General features: G+C 37.2%; 1 protein-coding gene across 2 annotated transcripts in view; it reads right to left on the bottom strand.

The window, feature by feature from the left end:
• The window catches only part of LOC149945358 (uncharacterized), a 34,650-nt gene extending 19,452 nt beyond the window's left edge, over window positions 1-15,198 (bottom strand). The window contains exons 1-7 of one of the 2 annotated variants that reach the window (XM_090174747.1): window positions 15,047-15,198; window positions 14,846-14,989; window positions 14,659-14,758; window positions 14,460-14,591; window positions 14,095-14,201; window positions 13,424-13,527; window positions 12,718-12,772 (exon numbers count right to left, since the gene is read on the bottom strand). In XM_090174747.1, coding sequence (XP_090030873.1) covers window positions 12,718-12,772; window positions 13,424-13,527; window positions 14,095-14,130 — 195 coding nt within the window. In that variant the 5' untranslated portion in view covers window positions 14,131-14,201; window positions 14,460-14,591; window positions 14,659-14,758; window positions 14,846-14,989; window positions 15,047-15,198. The remainder of the gene's footprint in view (window positions 1-12,717; window positions 12,773-13,423; window positions 13,528-14,094; window positions 14,202-14,459; window positions 14,592-14,658; window positions 14,759-14,845; window positions 14,990-15,046) is intronic. The other variant, XM_090174745.1, reaches the window with a different exon arrangement.
• Window positions 15,199-19,225: the final 4,027 nt, after the last annotated feature.

The raw sequence follows: 19,225 nt of genomic DNA, 5'->3' as shown, positions 1-19,225 counted from the left end.
AAAGTTTCAGCCTAGAAATATTAAACTCCAAATGTGGTCGGATATTTTTTCACACATAGTTGACAGGTCAAATAACGATTTAATAATAAAATTGTTGGGTTTGAACTCGTACCTTGACAGAAATGTAAAAAAAAAGTAATTTAATTTAGAAAATGAATAAATATAAATTGGTTAGGCCCTTAACGATGTTCAGCTGAGTCGAGCCATTGATAGACTGAATTTGAAGAACAGTGTTGGTTCAGGGTCCCCAAAGCTAGGACGGGGAGCCGTGAGAGAAAGGCTAGAAATCATCTCGATTTGGTTATTCACCTTAATTTTGAATAAATACATCCTTGATCTTGACAACGTCATCCTCGTATTTATTCTTGAATTTAAATATTTTCCATTTATTACAGATAGATGGCGAGCGTGAAGTTAAGTGATGTATAAATGTTCTAGTATTTGACTGGCAGCTCTGAATTGTTAGTTTACTCTTAAATGTTAGTGCGTTCTTCACGAGTCCCACAGTATTATATATTATATTACGCATTGAAGAAGGAGACAACGCAACAATATTAAAATACTAATAGGTGATTATGGAAAAGAATTGCGCGCAGAGGCTCACGGGAGTTGGTTATTTTTTTGACAAAGCGTCGGCTGCTTAAATTCGTCTGCACCTACCGAGGCCCGCGGTCGTCCGCGTTTTTAAAAAGCACCAACCATGGATTGATTGTTTGAAAAGTTAGTATTTTTCTATAATTTGAGGGGCTAACCACTCTTAGAAAGTCTGTACACCGGATTACGCTTAGATTAGCACTGCCAAAGGCAGGGACTTCAAAGATTACGCGTAATCCCATTAGTACAATCAAAGGTACACCGATTACGCGGAGTGATCTGCCCCTCGCTAAAATTATTAAAAATACATAAAGTTAACAAATTTATTATATATTTTTTTATTTCTTATAGTTCTAGACCAAGTATTGATAAAGAAACAACACAATTTTAGTTAACATTTTAAAGGCTGTAAAATAAATGACCACACTTATAATTAGGATTTAAATCTAGTATTATATTGTACGAACGGTTTAAACATCTTTAAACAAGAACTGGTACTAACGCCTATGGTTGAAAGGAATTAAACCTGAAAATGAATTAAAATCAATTTGGATAGAATTTTAATATATTTCATTTAATAAATCAATTACCTTAATTTAACGACTTTGCAAACTTCTCTCAAAACGAAAAACGAAAAATCCTTTCGATTGAACAATGAAATTAGAGAAATCTCGCTAACCCTTGCCCAACTAGCCAGACGAATTTACAAATGGACCAATTTTGAAACTTTCAACTTGGTAGTACTTAACCAAATCACGTGACCACCGATATTTTTCATAATCACCTATTAATATCTGAGTCGGAGAAAATAGGATCATCAATTTTATTTATAAAGCGTAATAATATAGGAATATCCAGTTAAAGCTAATTTATTATTATCATTAATATTTCTATAAAATCTAAAAAATATTTTATGAATCTTATAAATTGAATAACATAACATTTGGTGTATATATTTTGAAGTTTGTTAAGTTTCTCCTTGTTTGAATATTGTCATAAAAAACCTCCAATTGTACCAATTGTTAATAAACAAAATATATTTTGGAAAAAAAGCTCAAATACAGCGGTGGACACCCGAGGGTGTCAGCCTGCTCGATGACAAGTGGGCCATATTGGCTCCCATGGAATGCCACTTCCTCTTAAACTTGAGAGAACGTGTTCCACATGGTGGCCCCTGATCTGACAACCAATATTTCTAAACCCAGTCCGCCACTGCCCAAATATATTATATCGGCACATTTTACAAATCAGAACGATTAAAAACTCTTTTATAAAGGGCCCTTTTGATATCCCGCGGGGGGCCCAAAATTTGTGGTTACGCCACTCAGTGGGGGCCTTGAAGCCCCAACGGGATCCCAGTCGATGAGTTTCGATTAAATTGAAAAATAAATTCCCGAAAAAAAACGTTTGGGAATTAAACTATTGTAATAAAAGCGAATAATGAGCAAATTCCTTATTTGTGTTTGAAATTGGCGCAACGAAAGTGCACGTGCACTTTCAAACATCTCTACACGAAACTTCAAAATATCTCCCCACGAAACTTCAAAATATCTCCACAACGAACGTATTTTTCCTACCCCAACCCAGAGACACGGAGAGAGGCACGGTGGGTGAAGGCCTCGGGTAAAGCTTACGCTGTCTCGTGGGGGTATGAAAAATACGCATGTTGTAGGGAGAAATTTTAAAACGTTACAGAGAGAAACTTTTCGAAGTTACAGAGAGAGATGTTTGAAACTTCTCGTGGGGAGTAGTCATGCGCTCTCGGCGCGTAAAATTCGAAATTTAAAACAAAACATTAAATTATTTCCCCACGAGACAGAATATTTCTCCACGAGACAAAATATATTTCTCCACGAGACAAAATATATTTCTCCACGAGACAAAATATATTTCTCCACGAGACAAAATATATTTCTCCACGAGACAAAATATATTTCTCCACGAGACAAAATATATTTCTCCACGAGACAGAACATATTTCCCCACGAGACAAAATATATTTCCCCACGAGACAAAATATATTTCCCCACGAGACAAAATATATTTCCCCACGAGACAAAATATATTTCCCCACGAGACAAAATATATTTCCCCACGAGACAAAAGATATTTCCCCACGAGACAAAAGATATTTCCCCACGAGACAAAAGATATTTCCCCACGAGACAAAAGATATTTCCCCACGAGACAAAAGATATTTCCCCACGAGACAAAATATATTTCCCCACGAGACAAAATATATTTCCCCACGAGACAAAATATATTTCCCCACGAGACAAAATATATTTCCCCACGAGACAAAATATATTTCCCCACGAGACAAAATATATTTCCCCACGAGACAAAATATATTTCCCCACGAGACAAAATATATTTCCCCACGAGACAAAATATATTTCCCCACGAGACAAAATATATTTCCCCACGAGACAAAATATATTTCCCCACGAGACAAAATATATTTCCCCACGAGACAAAATATATTTCCCCACGAGACAAAATATATTTCCCCACGAGACAAAATATATTTCCCCACGAGACAAAATATATTTCCCCACGAGACAAAAGATATTTCCCCACGAGACAAAATATATTTCCCCACGAGACAAAAGATATTTCCCCACGAGACAAAAGATATTTCCCCACGAGACAAAAGATATTTCCCCACGAGCCAAAATATATTTCCCCACGAGCCAAAATATATTTCCCCACGAGCCAAAATATATTTCCCCACGAGCCAAAATATATTTCCCCACGAGACAAAATATATTTCCCCACGAGACAAAATATATTTCCCCACGAGACAAAATATATTTCCCCACGAGACAAAATATATTTCCCCACGAGACAAAATATATTTCCCCACGAGACAAAAGATATTTCCCCACGAGACAAAAGATATTTCCCCACGAGACAAAAGATATTTCCCCACGAGACAAAAGATATTTCCCCACGAGACAAAAGATATTTCCCCACGAGCCAAAAGATATTTCCCCACGAGCCAAAAGATATTTCCCCACGAGCCAAAAGATATTTCCCCACGAGCCAAAAGATATTTCCCCACGAGCCAAAAGATATTTCCCCACGAGCCAAAATATATTTCCCCACGAGCCAAAATATATTTCCCCACGAGCCAAAATATATTTCCCCGCGAGCCAAAATATATTTCCCCGCGAGCCAAAATATATTTCCCCGCGAGCCAAAATATATTTCCCCGCGAGCCAAAATATATTTCCCCGCGAGCCAAAATATATTTCCCCACGAGCCAAAATATATTTCCCCACGAGCCAAAATATATTTCCCCACGAGCCAAAATATATTTCCCCACGAGCCAAAATATATTTCCCCACGAGCCAAAATATATTTCCCCACGAGCCAAAATATATTTCCCCACGAGCCAAAATATATTTCCCCACGAGCCAAAATATATTTCCCCACGAGACAAAATATATTTCCCCACGAGACAAAATATATTTCCCCACGAGACAAAATATATTTCCCCACGAGACAAAATATATTTCCCCACGAGACAAAATATATTTCCCCACGAGACAAAATATATTTCCTCACGAGACAAAATATATTTCCCCACGAGACAAAATATATTTCCCCACGAGACAAAATATATTTCCCCACGAGACAAAATATATTTCCCCACGAGACAAAATATATTTCCCCACGAGACAAAATATATTTCCCCACGAGACAAAATATATTTCCCCACGAGACAAAATATATTTCCCCACGAGACAAAATATATTTCCCCACGAAACAAAATACATTTCCCCACGAGACAAAATACATTTCCCCACGAGACTTCGACATTTCCCCACGAGACTTCGACATTTCCCCACGAGACTTCGACATTTCCCCACGAGACTTCGACATTTCCCCACGAGACTTCGACATTTCCCCACGAGACTTCGACATTTCCCCACGAGACTTCGACATTTCCCCACGAGACTTCGACATTTCCCCACGAGACTTCGACATCTCCCCACGAGACTTCGACATCTCCCCACGAGACTTCGACATTTCCCCACGAGACTTCGACATTTCCCCACGAGACTTCGACATTTCCCCACGAGACTTCGACATTTCCCCACGAGACTTCGACATTTCCCCACGAGACTTCGACATTTCCCCACGAGACTTCGACATTTCCCCACGAGACTTCGACATTTCCCCACGAGACTTCGACATCTCCCCACGAGACTTCGACATCTCCCCACGAGACTTCGACATCTCCCCACGAGACTTCGACATCTCCCCACGAGACTTCGACATCTCCCCACGAGACTTCGACATCTCCCCACGAGACTTCGACATCTCCCCACGAGACTTAGACATCTCCCCACGAGAGAAAAGCTTCTCTCCACCAGACGGTTTATAATTTTGTCCCGTTTGGCGTGCCATATTAGGGGGTATTTCTTGAGATAAATGGTTATTTGTAGAACCGTTAGGGTATTTCTTGACAGAAATGGTTCTTCTTAGAACCTCGGGGCTACTCTTGGAAGCAAAGGGGCTTTCCTGGAACTTAAGGGTTCTTTATAAAACCAATTTTTTTTTATGGAACCTTATGGGTTTTGTCCGGAACGCAATGGGGTTCGCGTTGGAACCTATAGGGTTATCATGGAACCTTGGGGTTTCGACGTGAACACGAATAGGTTCTTCTTGGAACCTAAGTGTTCCACTTGCAGTCCCGGGCTTTTTATTGAAGCCAAGAGTTTTAAATAGAACTCCAAAAGGTTCTTTAAAATATGGATTTATTGAAAATTACAATGGTTTTTTTTTGGTTGTTAGAGTTTATTACGTTTCCTGAAAGGTTTATCTTTATACCACCCGGTTTTCCAGATGCTTTATAATAGGCCTCTCCAAATATTAAGTATATTATACTAACTTTGGTAATAAAGTTAAATTATATTAACGTATAAAACAAATATAATAAATATAAAATATAATATAACATAACATCACAAAACAATATCATCATATCATATCCTAAAATAGAATAAAATATAATATAATATAATATAAAATATAATATAAAATAATATAATATAAAATAATATAATATAAAATAATATATATAATATAATATAATATAATACAATATAATACAATACAATATAATACACTATAATACACTATAAAACCTTATAATATAAAAATGATATTATAACTCATAATAAATATATTATACGTACTTGTGGTAACATATATTATATCAAAAGTGACATAATTGACAAAAGTGTGACAATCCCTGTACTTTCGTATGCTAAAGGTTTAATGAATGCTCGACTCGAGATCGACCACATAAAAGACTATTGTCGTACTTTCTGGCTCTTTTTTTAGTCTATGGTATTATATCGTAGGAAGATGGCTAGCTCATCTCCACAGAACGACGAAAAATCATAAAATACACTAGCTTTGACCAGTGCTACTTAGTTCATCCGTTCCTCACTACATGGCGTTAATTCTTTGTTTTAACTTCTTTCCTCCCAACTTGTACTTCGCTCGTAACTTTCATTACGAAATAGGTTCGATTGACACATTTTTGGTAATTATGTCACTTTTGATTATATTAAATACACTGTATACTACTTTAAAATATCTAATATATAAATTTGTATAAAACGCCTGGGAATCTTCGTATGCTACTAGAGTAACATTAACTCTGTTCACTTCGGTGAGCTCAGCTTACAGACGACAATGGCACACGATATGAGACGAATGTTCCGTGAAGCCGGAGTGTGGCGCACTCTCGTAATCCAAAGCGTCTGGGAGTGAGATAATAAGAATGACCGCTAGAGGACGACCACCAATTACCCAACTGGTGGTTGTTATATTTCCGCCACCGGTATCCCTTCCCTATCCCCAAATATAACCCCGTTGGCGTGGCCCTGACATATATCTCGAACTTGATTAATTGCATAGCGGTATCGTGGAATATTGTCATATGTACGCTAATAACGTTTCTCTAGACGCCGTGCTCTTCGCTCTTGACTAATAGATCTTTAACATGGAAATTTACAGTCACTGTGGAGCGATTTATTAACGTTTAATATAACTTTAAAAAGATTTTGGTATTAAATGGGAGCGGAAAAGATTTAATTGACCGCACCTGACGAGAAGATCTGCGCACGCTTATGAGATAGAGAGACTCGGGGAGGGCAAAGAGCGGTTAAAATGTCTTGAAGCTGACTGTTGTTTCCCTTTCGTTTCAAAACGAAATCCTTTTTTTTACCTCTCCGAGGGGACATAGTCCTCTAGGAGGGGTATTACAATCACCGTGTCTGAGAGGGTGTGTGTGTGTGTGTGTGTGTGTGTGTGTGTGTGTGTGTGTGTGTGTGTGTGTGTGTCTGTCTGTCTGTCTGTCTGTCTGGGCTGCGAACGCGATCGCATTTTCGGAGCAAAGTTTAATCGCTGCGTAAGCATTTTCTTAGAATCAGGGAAAAGGTTTTTCCAAAAACGCTCTCTTTTTGTCATTGGGTGTATTATAATTTTCTTTGCGAATTGTGATTGTACGTGAAGAATCTTCGATGTTTGGGACCGACCGAGTGCTGAGGGTTACGGTAAACGTCTCAACGTCCAAATGGTTCAGCTTAAGCGGAAGAGTATATTAATAGTTTTTAAAGTCTACATTTTTTAACGTATGAAAACTTATAGGTCAAATCTTGTTATAGCGCAGTCAGCAGATAAGATGGTTAAAGGGTAGAACCCGTGGGTGGTTCACCTAGTTAGTTTTTTGTAATTTATTTCGTTTTTTCAGTCGTATATTTCTATCTATTCTGTGTAGCGTATTTAGTTTTCAAGCGTAATGGTTTATTTATGAAGAAAATTTCGAGCTGTATACATCCTGCTCTTACATTTATGTTGGTCTGGTTTTTAACTGGGTCGTCATTACGACGGATTAAGATGTTTACTGCAGTTGGGTTTGTTTGTTTTTATTTTTAAAGAGCCCTAACTTATCCGTCAACGGGAATTTATTGTACGTTGTAAGCCGTGTTTTGCTAACGGTAATGGTTTTTTTCGTTTTTCCTTTCACATAATTTTTTCAACTTTCAGTGTTTGGGTTTATTTATTCTTGATTTCGAAGTATTTGGATTAACTTGTTTCTTGGTTGAATATTCTTTTATAATTTTCTATTGGTAATTTTTGTTGTTGTTTAGTACGTCTAACTCACGGTTGTAACTACTTAAATTATAGTATTCTGGATAAATTAAACTCGGTTGTTTCGTCTCAATTATTTTAATTATAATTAAAATTTTATATCGGGCGGGATTGAACTGGGATTACGATTTTAGTAAATAACTCTGAATTGCAGATATATCTTTAAGGGCCATCTCGAGAAATTAATACCTCTAGGGACCATTCTTCCGAGGAGACGTACATTTTGGCTTGCCAACTTGTTTAATTTTTCTCTGGTCCAAATTCCCGTCTACGGTCTACAATTTTTGTTTCGCGGTTTTGGTGTTCAGTTAGATCGGCTTAGCGGCGTTTAAAGTTGGTGAAAGAATTGAGGGGACGAAGAAGCATTTTCTTCTACGCGGTAAGTAATTTACGAGTAATTACCTACAAATCAAATTTTTTTAAAATCAACGGCACTATAGCCTAAGCAAGCAGAAACTATAGTTGGTCTTGAACTGATTTTGATACTGTGCGAAATAAAAAACCTTCGATTTTCAAACTTTTAATAGGGACTTGGCAAGTTGCCAGCATGATGTCACACCTTTTGCTACTTCCGCCATGCTTGTATCCTTTTTTTTCTTCAATTGAAAAAAGCATAGGTGACCTACGTCATGCTGCCAAGTCCCTATTAGTAATTTATGCACAAATAGCCGAAACCAATTTTATTGAGTAATTTCTTAATTATCGTGTTAGTATAAGATTATACGTAATTAGGGCTATAAACGTACAATTTTTAAGTCGCCCATTTAAAATTTTGCTAAATAATTGTGTAATAAAAAACGCTCTTTATATCGGAGGGAATTTGTTATCAATGATGGATGACTCAATATCATTGATTAAAAAAACTCTTAGTTCATACCAAACATCTGATCTTTTTCTTTTAGGCTGAACCGAAGCACGTAACACCAACGCTATTGTTTCGGATGAAGATATCTCAAATTTAAAAAAATTAATTGTTTGTCTTTTTGCTTCGTACTTCGTTTTCCAGCTACAATACCCCAAAATATTTTGTAAAATCTTGGAGTACTTCCAAAAGGTAATTTTTGGAATATACCCCAAAAAAATGTCAATTGCTGTCTGCAACCTTGTTGGCAAATTAGATACATGAAAGAAAAATAAATACTATTATTTTCACTTACAAGAAAATTTTTTTCATGATTTATCCTGCTAATTGGAATAAAACTCATAAAGAAAGTAGGCTGACAAAGCTAAGGTATATAAATTAAAGCAAACCCAATACAATCTTATAGGATTTCAAGTAGAATTCTTTATGTTGAAGGACGGACCCGTACTTCTGAAAGTGCTAAATAGAACAATAGAGTGTTGAAATAGAAACCCTGGAGATGCTGGCTTTTCAAAATTAATACGTTTAGGTGGTACTTAGAACTGTGGAGGGCTTAGAAATGAACTTCTCCTCTTAAGCGAAAAAGTAGAATCGTTACGGGTTTAAAAATTAACCCTAGAGGCGCTTGCTAGAACTGTATATGCTTATTAAAGGACCTATGGGGTGTTGGGTAGAACCGTGGTGTGTTTGAAGAAGAGCCCTTGGACGTGCTAGATAAAAGCGTAAGCGGCTTAAGCTGGAACCCCTTTCGGCGCTAGATGGAACCGTGATGGCGGTCAAATCTAACCCGAGGCGGCGTCGGGTAGAACCGTAGGGGTGTGAAGAGGGACCCCTGACGGCTCTTGGTGAAACCATGAAGGGCTTAAAATTGAACCCCTGATGGTGTTAGGCGGAACCGTAAGCGGTATAAGCTGGAATTCCCTTCGGCGCTAGATGGAACCGTGGTGGCGGTCAAATCGAACCCGAGGCGGCGTCAGGTAGAACCCCTGACAGTGCTAAATAAAACCATAAGGGGGTTCGATAAAAACCCTTGGTGATGCTAAATGGAACCTTTCAAATAGGTTCTAACTAGGCCAAAAAAGGGTTCGAAATAAGGGACATTTTTGGAAACCCTTTTTCCGACCTACACGGAGCCTTTTTTTCTTAGTGTATATTATACGTTTGAACATCGTACTTTAAAATAAAGACGCAGCCATATCCATTTGAAAAGTTTAAACGTTTTTCGGCATGTTCGTGAATAGAATCCGAAGTTATTCGGATATCCATGCGCTATTACGACTACCTCACTTGAAATACCGTAGGATATACTGTAGCCCAAAACAATACAACAAATATTATTTCGAATTGTTTTAAATTTGCAACCAATTTCACCACCTCTCCCACCAATTTAACAAAGCTAATAGGGGCGTCGGTACATTTTTGGTGCTGGGTGGAGGAGAAATCGTTCAGGGACGAACCTGTGAGGCGGAAATTAGGATTCGCCATCAACTTTCCCGAAGATCACAAAACTAAGTAGAAATGGCGACATTTTCTGGGCTCTGAGTAACACAGTGCCGTATTTTTGATATATTTTCAATTGGTTTTGATCCCTAAGACCGTTCTACGTTACTCACCCTCGTCAGTACACCGCTCCCACAAAATTTAATATCCGTACAACTACGACCCCGCACAACGACGACCCCGTTACAAAATCAAACTATTCGTCAATCAATTAGACATGGTCATTTTCCCAATTTGGTGTATTCCCCCTTTTTTAGTCGATTGTGACGTGTGGGACAATTCAGCTGTCTCGTCCATTTGATTAATTTAGGCGAGATATGTGTAACGGCCACGCCAACGGGGGGATACGTGGGGACAAGGGTGAGGACACCCGTGGCGGAAGTATTCCGACCATCTGTTGGGGGATTGGTGGTCGTCCTCAAATGGCCATCCACAAATTCTACCACCCACACGTTTGAGATTACAGGAGTACGCCACTACTCCCGGCGATTCCCTCGTTTCTTTGAGATCCAAATTTGAACGAATTTCGCATTGTTACTCTCGAGCCGTTTGCGTTACAAAATCAAACGATACGTCCAATGGCGTAACGACATATTTTGCCCCCCCCCCAACCACCCGCAGGATATCAAAAGGACTCTTTATACTAAACAATGTTTATTTGCTATGAAGCCGTAGTACAATTTTCGTAAGTTTCGAAGTAAATTTTATGAAATATATTAATTATGGCTTAAAAATTAAAATTGTTTTTCAAATTAAAAAATTAATACTTAAAACGAAAGGGCCCCTAGTTTGTAAAAATGTCATGGGTCCCGTGGGGTCTGCGGTTCCTCAGATACGCCACTGGAACGTCAATCAATTAGGAATATAAAAACCTAATTCTTATTTTTAACAATTTTGAACTTAAGAAGAAGAAGTTGGTCATTTATTAATTTTAATGGAACGCAATTCGAATTTGATCGAATTTCATGCAAGTGTCAGCTTTAGTGTAATGGCGTTCTGGCTCGACAAATGACGACACCGTGCAAATTTAGACAAGTTGGTTAAGTATATTACCCAGCATAATTAACCTATATGGCGTGGACCAAAATCATTTATTTATTTATTTATTCAAGAAAAACACTTGGAAAGCCTCAGGGGCTTATGCCCAAGCTACAGAATACAGGGAGTAAATTTAAATTGCGGCGAATAAGACCAGCAATGTAGCATATGCGCTTAGTAATTTTGTGAGTATGAATCGAAAATTTAAGACTGGGATCCATTGTGATACCGAGGTCACGTTCAGAAAGAGTCGATGAAATAGCGGAGCCCATGATAGTGAAAACATAGTTTGGGTTTTTACGACCGAGATGGAGCACCAAACACTTCGCTGTGTTGAATGATAAGCCATGAGAGTTAGCCCAGGTAACTACCGCGTCGAGGTCAGCCTGTCGGAGTGTAGTTTAATTTTGTGAGACAGTTGTGTGTCATCAGCGAATAGTAAAACCAAGGCAACACACACAACAGCAGGCAGATAATTAATTAAAGACCGACCCTTGAGGGACACCCTGGTTCACAGAACTCCCAAGCTGAAGCCTGACCTTGCAGGACAACCCTTTGCTTACGGTCTACGAGGTAATTCTTTAACCAACACAAGGCGGCCCCCTCAATACCTGAAGCGCCTCGAGTAGAATGTTGTGCGGAATCGAATCGAAACGAAGGCCTTGGAAAAATCTAGGAAAATAATGTCTACATTATAGTCCTCATCAAGCCAACGAGGCCAAGTATTAATGGCATGTAGCAGGTTTGTCAGGCAAGACCGCTTGGAAAGAAAACCGTGTTGGGAGGGGGAGAAAAAAATTGTACTGTGCAGAAAAGAAGTAATTTGGTCATGGGCTAGGTGTTCAGAAAATTTAGGAACCTGATTGAGATTGCTAATTGGGCGGTAAGTTGTGGGGTCAGATCTAGAACCTTTTTTATGGATGGGGGTTATGTGGGCCTCTTCCCAAGGTAGTGGGAGTTCGCATAGAGCAAATGAGAGAGAAATGAGTATGTACAAAGGGAAAAACAGCTCATTAGCAAGGGACCGAAGCAGGCCCTGGGGATTTAGAAGCTATAAGCTGACGTAATAATCGGTCAATATCTAAAGTTATACGAATTCCGAGCTCTAGCATTACGATTATTTTTCGAGCTGTTACCGCTGACATATTTATCTTTCTTTTGACAGTTCAGGCTAGCCCTGCAGCAAATGTGATTAAAGAAACGTCGGCTTCCGTAATTTTAAGTTGTGTAACGGCTACGTTTATAGACGATGCGGAAAGAGTATAGGTCTATTGTGAGAAACATAACCACAATACGCGGTGCTCAAAGTCATTTGACTACTTAGAGGTATCATACACTTATAGAAACACGTAAACTTTCTATTCCAAAAGCATTCTCCCTATTTTGTATTCATGGCGCCATACTGTAAAATTTCATACAAAATAGAAAAAAAAATTAACAGATTTGTTCCCGGACACAGATGGCACCACCTATACAAACTAAGTTTTATTTGGAATGAGCATTTTCCAGTATTTTTTAATGAATGGCAAAATATAACTTCTGTTACTCACTTCCTTCGTAAAAGCCAAATCCGAATGTGTCCCATAAGAAACTACGCTTATTAATCTAAAATATATTTTAAACAAAAGCTGTAATTAAAAATTTTAAATCGCCAGGATGAAGATATCATTGAAATCAAAGTTTTTACAAATTAATTGAAAACAAGTATAAAAATTATCCTTCGAATTCCACGATTGAAATAAACTAGTGAATATGAAGGTTTCAAATCCATTTCGAAAACTACGATTTAAAAAATATTGAATACCTTGACTAAATTCATCAATCGAATATCACGAATTCAGTAAGCTTATTTAAAATCAAGTTAATTTGTTGATTACCACGATTGCAGAGAAGGCTGTCTTAAGTTGATATGGTAGTACCATTTTCTTTAAAATGTTCAACTTATTAGGAAATTGAAATTTTCCTGTTAATTTTTAAAATATTTAAATGTGCTTAGATATTTTTGAGCCGTTTAAACAAAGATAAAATTTTAGCTTTAAAACATTCTAGAGCATAAAAAACTAACAATTAATTTGTTATTGCTAATAAGAAATCTTTTTAACTCTTTTTTTTTAATTTTTAAGAAAAAAAGCTCTGTCAGACACTGTACAAAAGCTATACGATCTGTTGGGCCTTGCTATTTTTATTATTGATAAACATTTCTAGAATTTGCAGTTAAAACTTAGATTTGAGCTTAAAGCTAATTTATGATTATACCTTTTATTGAATAGATCCTTAAAAACGTTTATAAAACCAAAATGTACATTTTCAAATTGAATATTTCTGTTTTCCATCACACATTTAAAGAGGTATTGATTCAGCTGAAAGATATAGATATATTATTCCGCATTAAATTTACTTAAACTGAATGAGTTATTTTAAAATACCGCGCACCCTTAGTTATTTAAGGGGTTTTCCCCCAAGATCTTGGGTTTCCCCTTAAATTAAAACTTGTTGAGGTTAACGGTAATAGTTAGTGTAGGGAGCTGTTGGCTCGTGTGGCTTGCAGGGCTTGCCACCACCCTCCTACGCATTGTGACCCGGCCACCTGAATTAAAGGCTTTAAAAGTCGCTCGATGACTTAGGCCTAGGGTGGTGCCTTGGGTATTAGCCTAGCTGATTATTATTATTTTAACACGCTTCGCCCCCTAAGTTATTATTAAATGCTAAGTAGTCCAAGCTTTTTTAATGTGCGTTGTTATCTGATTTATTTTCAAATGCGTGGTTTTCTAAGCTGTTTTAAAATACAAAGTATTCGGAGCTATTTTACAAGGCGAAGCACCCGGAGCTTTAAAATGGGAGACAACTTGAGCTATTTATAACACGTGGCACACTAAGATATATAATTAATAATTGGATGTCTATGATAACTTGTTAAATGCCCTTACCATTACTTGCACAAGTTGACCAGAAGTAGAATTCATTGTTATTTAGTAATATCTGTTCAGATGAGGGCACTTTTGTTGCGATAAGTAATGACTTACAAGACTGAAAACTATGAAAAAGTTATATTTTTTGAGTGACTACTGTAAAAAAATTAACTCAAATAACTTCATATATGTATACAATCTTGCTAGCGATTGACGCGCAAAAGTGTCTGGATATATAAAAAGTAACGGTTGTCGATTTGTTGGCGGAAAGTTAGGTTGCGCTATATTTATATTAATATTCTCAAGTAATAAAAACATATCTACTTACTTTAGAGCTGCATGAATTATATTGAAAACACTTTATAATCATGTTTATTACCTACCAACAAGTGGCCACGTTTTCCTACACGCCCGCTGCAGCTGCAGCATCGCGTCGTTTTGTTTGTCTAAGCAAAACTCGTATCGGAACTTAGAAAAACCAGAAAAAGTGGTAGTTCTATATCCAGTAGCCAATTCTTAACCCAAGAATAAACTCAGCTGCAATTATCCATTTAGAATGGTCTCGATTAAAAGATTACTAACCTTCTGTGATCTTATTGTGTGATTTTACACTACTCTAGATTATTTTCAGCATTAAAAACAATAGGGATTTTTGAATTTCATTTCCCGTTAGTTTGATTTCCTACGCATACAAAATCATAGCCTCAAAATAGGTTGTTTTTTAATTATCGACACATTTAAACATTAAAAACATTTTTAAATCACTTACCTAAATCAATGAAATACGAAATAATATTTTGGCTCGTACATATACCGGGTTGAGTGTTTTTCTCATCATACCTATTAAATACTTCGTGAATCTCACAGATTTCCTTTAACCACGAGGTAGTCGAACACAAAGCTTAAGGGTGTCCTAATAAACATGATTAAATGATTAAAAGTTAAATAGTGATTTAATCATCTCCCTTACGTTATAGAAATTCGAATATCACTTTGATCTTTAAACCGTTAATTTATCATTTTATCATTATGTAAATCATATCATCGAAATTTTAACTGATTTACTCTTTGTAGGGAGCCCCGATCATCATTATAGTTATAGTCACCAGCTCTACAACATTCGTAATGTTGAACACAAGGAAATGTTTTTGCTAGTGCTGATAGAAACTCTTAATTATGATCGTACGACTGAACATTTCATTATAAAAGTAGGACAGCATTTACTTAAATTATAATATATAGTTTGCATTACTCTTAAATATATACTTTTGTGTTGTCACGGAATGAAGCCGTGAATTTATATTTGGCACGCGCGTTTCAAAGCTCACATCTTCGCAAGGCTAAAATCGATTAAAAAAACAATTCCTTTGTTGTTTAGGAACCGTACGAAGGTATCATTGCAGCAGCTACGCTTTTACATTCCCAGCTTTTATTATCAGATCATTGTAGAAGTGTTTTACGGAACCTTAAGGTTGCTTTGACAGCACTACCAAGTTAGTCAGCGCCCGTGAGAATAAAATATCGACCTTAATTCGTTTATGTGTTTATCATTAATATAATATTATTAATCCTTTACATTGCCGTATATAAATTTAATCAAAACCTCGCTTAGGTTAAAGTCTTAAATAATCCACTTGGCAGAGCATCATTACCGACCAGACTTTCGTGGTCACAATAATTCCTATTACGATAACAATGGATTAGAAGTAGGGGTGTGCTGGTGGTGCGTTTTGGAGATTCTTGTCAGGTACAGGTTATCAAAAATATTTCCCTTTAGGTATTGGGTCAGGCAGCTTGTTTTTAAGGGAACTCGGGTAATTAAGTTTAAGTGAAATTATTTAAGGTAATTTAATAAATTAAATTATATTTATCCAAAGTACCAAAAAACCTTTGATTTTCTATATATTGTTATTATCATTTGAATTGTATCACATTTTCGCTGTGAAACATGATAAAATATTATCAAAGAACTACAACTTAAGATCACTTTGATAGGAAAGACTAGAATATGACCAAAATGAAATGAACCTAAACGATTTATTTATTTGTCCTGGATGATTTGTTTGCCTAATTTTACTATAGTCCTGGATGGTTTGCTTAACATTATCTGGATATTCATTTGATCTTCCTCTTTAAATTACCATGGAGAAAGGTGAGTGGCTACAAATGTTCCGGTAACAGGCTCTATCGGCTTTCTGTCCTGATAATTTCACCGGTTGCAAACTCTCGCTCACTAGACCCTGAAGAATCTGGGAATCCTAAATAATGACGAGCTGACTAGTTCAGATATGGAAAATTAGACTGGTGAAATCTCCAGCATTAAAAAAAAACTAAATGTTGTCCTCATCGAAATGAAAAGCCACTTCGTCACAAAGGCTTCGTCAACTGTGACGTTTGTTAGTGTTTGTGCTTCACGTGCCACATGCTTCCAGAGCCCTTTGCGTTCTGGCAATGATTCCTTATTTTCATAAGATAATCCTTAAGTAATCACTTGTTTGAGCTTCAACTTGAAATTTGCTTACTTTAGTTTTAATTGAACCTGTTAGTTTCTTTTTCTCTTTTGAGTTAAGTAGGACACATTGAAAGCGTTTGTACAAAGCCATTTAAGTATGAAATTATAAAGTTCAAATCTTTTTTTAGCGCGGTCGGCATATTTAACACAGTTTGTTTTACTTTTCAAGTGTTCATTTATAAAAAATTCAAATTGTATACAACGCGCTCCTATTTATATTACAACAAACCCATTGTCGTTAAGCCTTCACTTTTCAGTTAGAGGTTTTTACCTCTCCGAGGGTACTATATTACCTAGGTAATCATCGTGCTTACGTGTACTGTGTATGAAGGTTGAGTTTGTGTTTTGTATTTACGGGGTTTCTCCTCTCCAACTTCAACGTACTGATTTTGGGACGGACCGAAAGCTGAGGGTTACCAAATGTTCACGGTATTCGTCTTAGTATCAATATACGATATCGTCGGACGGAAATCGAACCAGAGTCCGCCTCTTTGACAGGCGGACGTTCTACCCCAGAACCCGCGATACACGTTACGCTTTACTGAAGAGTACATTAACAGTTCATATACTTTTACACTTTCGTTCTTCTTTTAGCTTTACGGGATATCGTGTAAAATTTCATTTACTGCTTAAAATTTATTATACTTGTTTTACGTATGAAATTATAAAGGTCAAATCTTGTTTTAGTTCGGTCGGCAGAGAAATTGAGATAAGAGGGATAAAGGGTAGAACCCCTGGTTGGTCTACAAAGTTTCGGGTCTATCGGTATTTAATCTTCAAGTGTAATGGCTCATTTAGAAAAACCGTTGCAATTTGTAAATATTTCAGTCTTATGCCTTTTCGTTTTGCTTACCTTACTCGTAATTTCGTAATTTATTTTACGTGTTTTCTTATCGGCTTTTAAATGTTTGATACATTTTCATTAATGTGCTAATGTCGGTTTTATTTATATTGAGATACGCGCAGTTATTTGGCCTTCATTACTCAGTTTAGGGTGCGTTTTAAGCCGGGAATTATTAACGGTAAAGTGTTTTTGGTTTTTCTTTTACAATTTTTATTGCCGTGGGTAAATGGATTGACTTTTTTAGATTTCTAAGTATTTGAATTACCTGGTTGTTTGATTGGGTTGTCATGATATATTTTTTATTGCTTATTTCTGAACATTACTACAATATCTATTACTGTGGGTATTGGAATTGACTTTTTCTTTATTCCGAAGTATTTTAATTAACTTGTTACTAAGTTGGGTCATTATAATATATTTTTCTATTGGTTATGTTTCTTGTTTTATTTCGTCTATCGAAAGTGTTGATAATGTCAAGAAGATTGTGTCTATGATTTTTTATTTGCATTGATTTCTACCGGCTTTGTTGGGTTGTCGTGGTGAGCCCACGCAGTATTTATTATTGCTTTCAGTTATAGTTTTTCTTGTCGCAGTAACTTTAGTTTTCCGTATATAATTGATTGATTAAGACCTATAATACAATGGGTTGGTTTTTGTATTTAAAAACGGTTTTCGAACGTATGTATATTACTTTTCGTGAGCGTTCTAATAATTGTTACTTTTGTATTTCATTTCTCATTTTTGTTGCTTTGTTAATTTAATAACGTTTTTGGTCTAAATTTGGTTTTTAGTTCTATTGATTTTTCAAATTTGTTTAAGGCAATAATATTTGTGATATAAATTTTAATTATAATAAAAATAATCTACCGGTTGGGATTGGACCGGGATAAAGTTTAAGGAGGATTCTCTGAATATGGCGGTATATCGTTAGTTAATACGTCCAAGGGGAAACTTTTCCAAGGAGAGGTATATTTTGACTCGCCATCTTGTTGATTGTAAAGAGAGGCCCTAAAGTGGTCGGAGTGTGTAATAACTAGTGGCTTTACCGGGGAGTCGGGGTCCGGCTCTTGTAACCCATAATGGCGGTGGCGCACTGGGAGATATTAGCTCCGATCAAATGATCCTATCTCCACCTCCGACTTCGGTCAGGTTTGGGCTGGATACTGAGCTTCGGCTCAGGCTAACGGAGAGGGTCCGGACAAACTGGCTGCCTCGGCAGATTGGGTAGCCTGCTGTGGGGCGGCGGGCCTCCATATGCGGGCACGGCGGCCCTGTTTCCCAGCCTTTTGGAGTGCACCGGGATCTCCGGTGCCGGGTTATGCGGGCTGCAGTGTGCCCACCGTTCCCCTTTAGGCGCTCCTTCCAAAGGGCTTGGCTCTCTACCTTTCTAGGTAGGGTGTCGGCCGGAGTTGCTAGAGCATCCGCTCTCTATCCCACTGCTGTGTGCGAAGTGGCGAGCTGGTCGACCTATTGCTGAACCTTCTGCTGGGTTGAACAGCTTGCGTCGAGGGTGCGACCATCATTAGTAGGGTTCTACTGCACATGCTGGTTTTGTCACCTGTCCGGGCTTGTGGACGCTGGCGTTGGGCATTCTGATGATAGACTTCCGGTGGTGTGGTTTAAATCTTACCTGTACACCGGGCTATAAATTCTGACACATGTATGTAAAGAGAAACGAAATGTTTTTCTTGCATCGAATATCACCATCCTGGTACCAGTGTTAACTAGCAATTTAAATACTTGTATTTTAAATACATTTTGTTTATTTAGTATTTAATTTTAAATACTTTTTT

The sequence above is a fragment of the Leiobunum rupestre genome, chromosome 5, assembly GCF_980474605.1.
Source record: "Leiobunum rupestre chromosome 5, qqLeiRupe1.1.hap1, whole genome shotgun sequence".
Classification (NCBI taxonomy): Eukaryota; Metazoa; Arthropoda; class Arachnida; order Opiliones; family Sclerosomatidae; genus Leiobunum; species Leiobunum rupestre.
The sequence above is the reverse complement of the archived record's forward strand: the minus strand, read 5'-3'. Positions and strand labels throughout refer to the sequence as shown.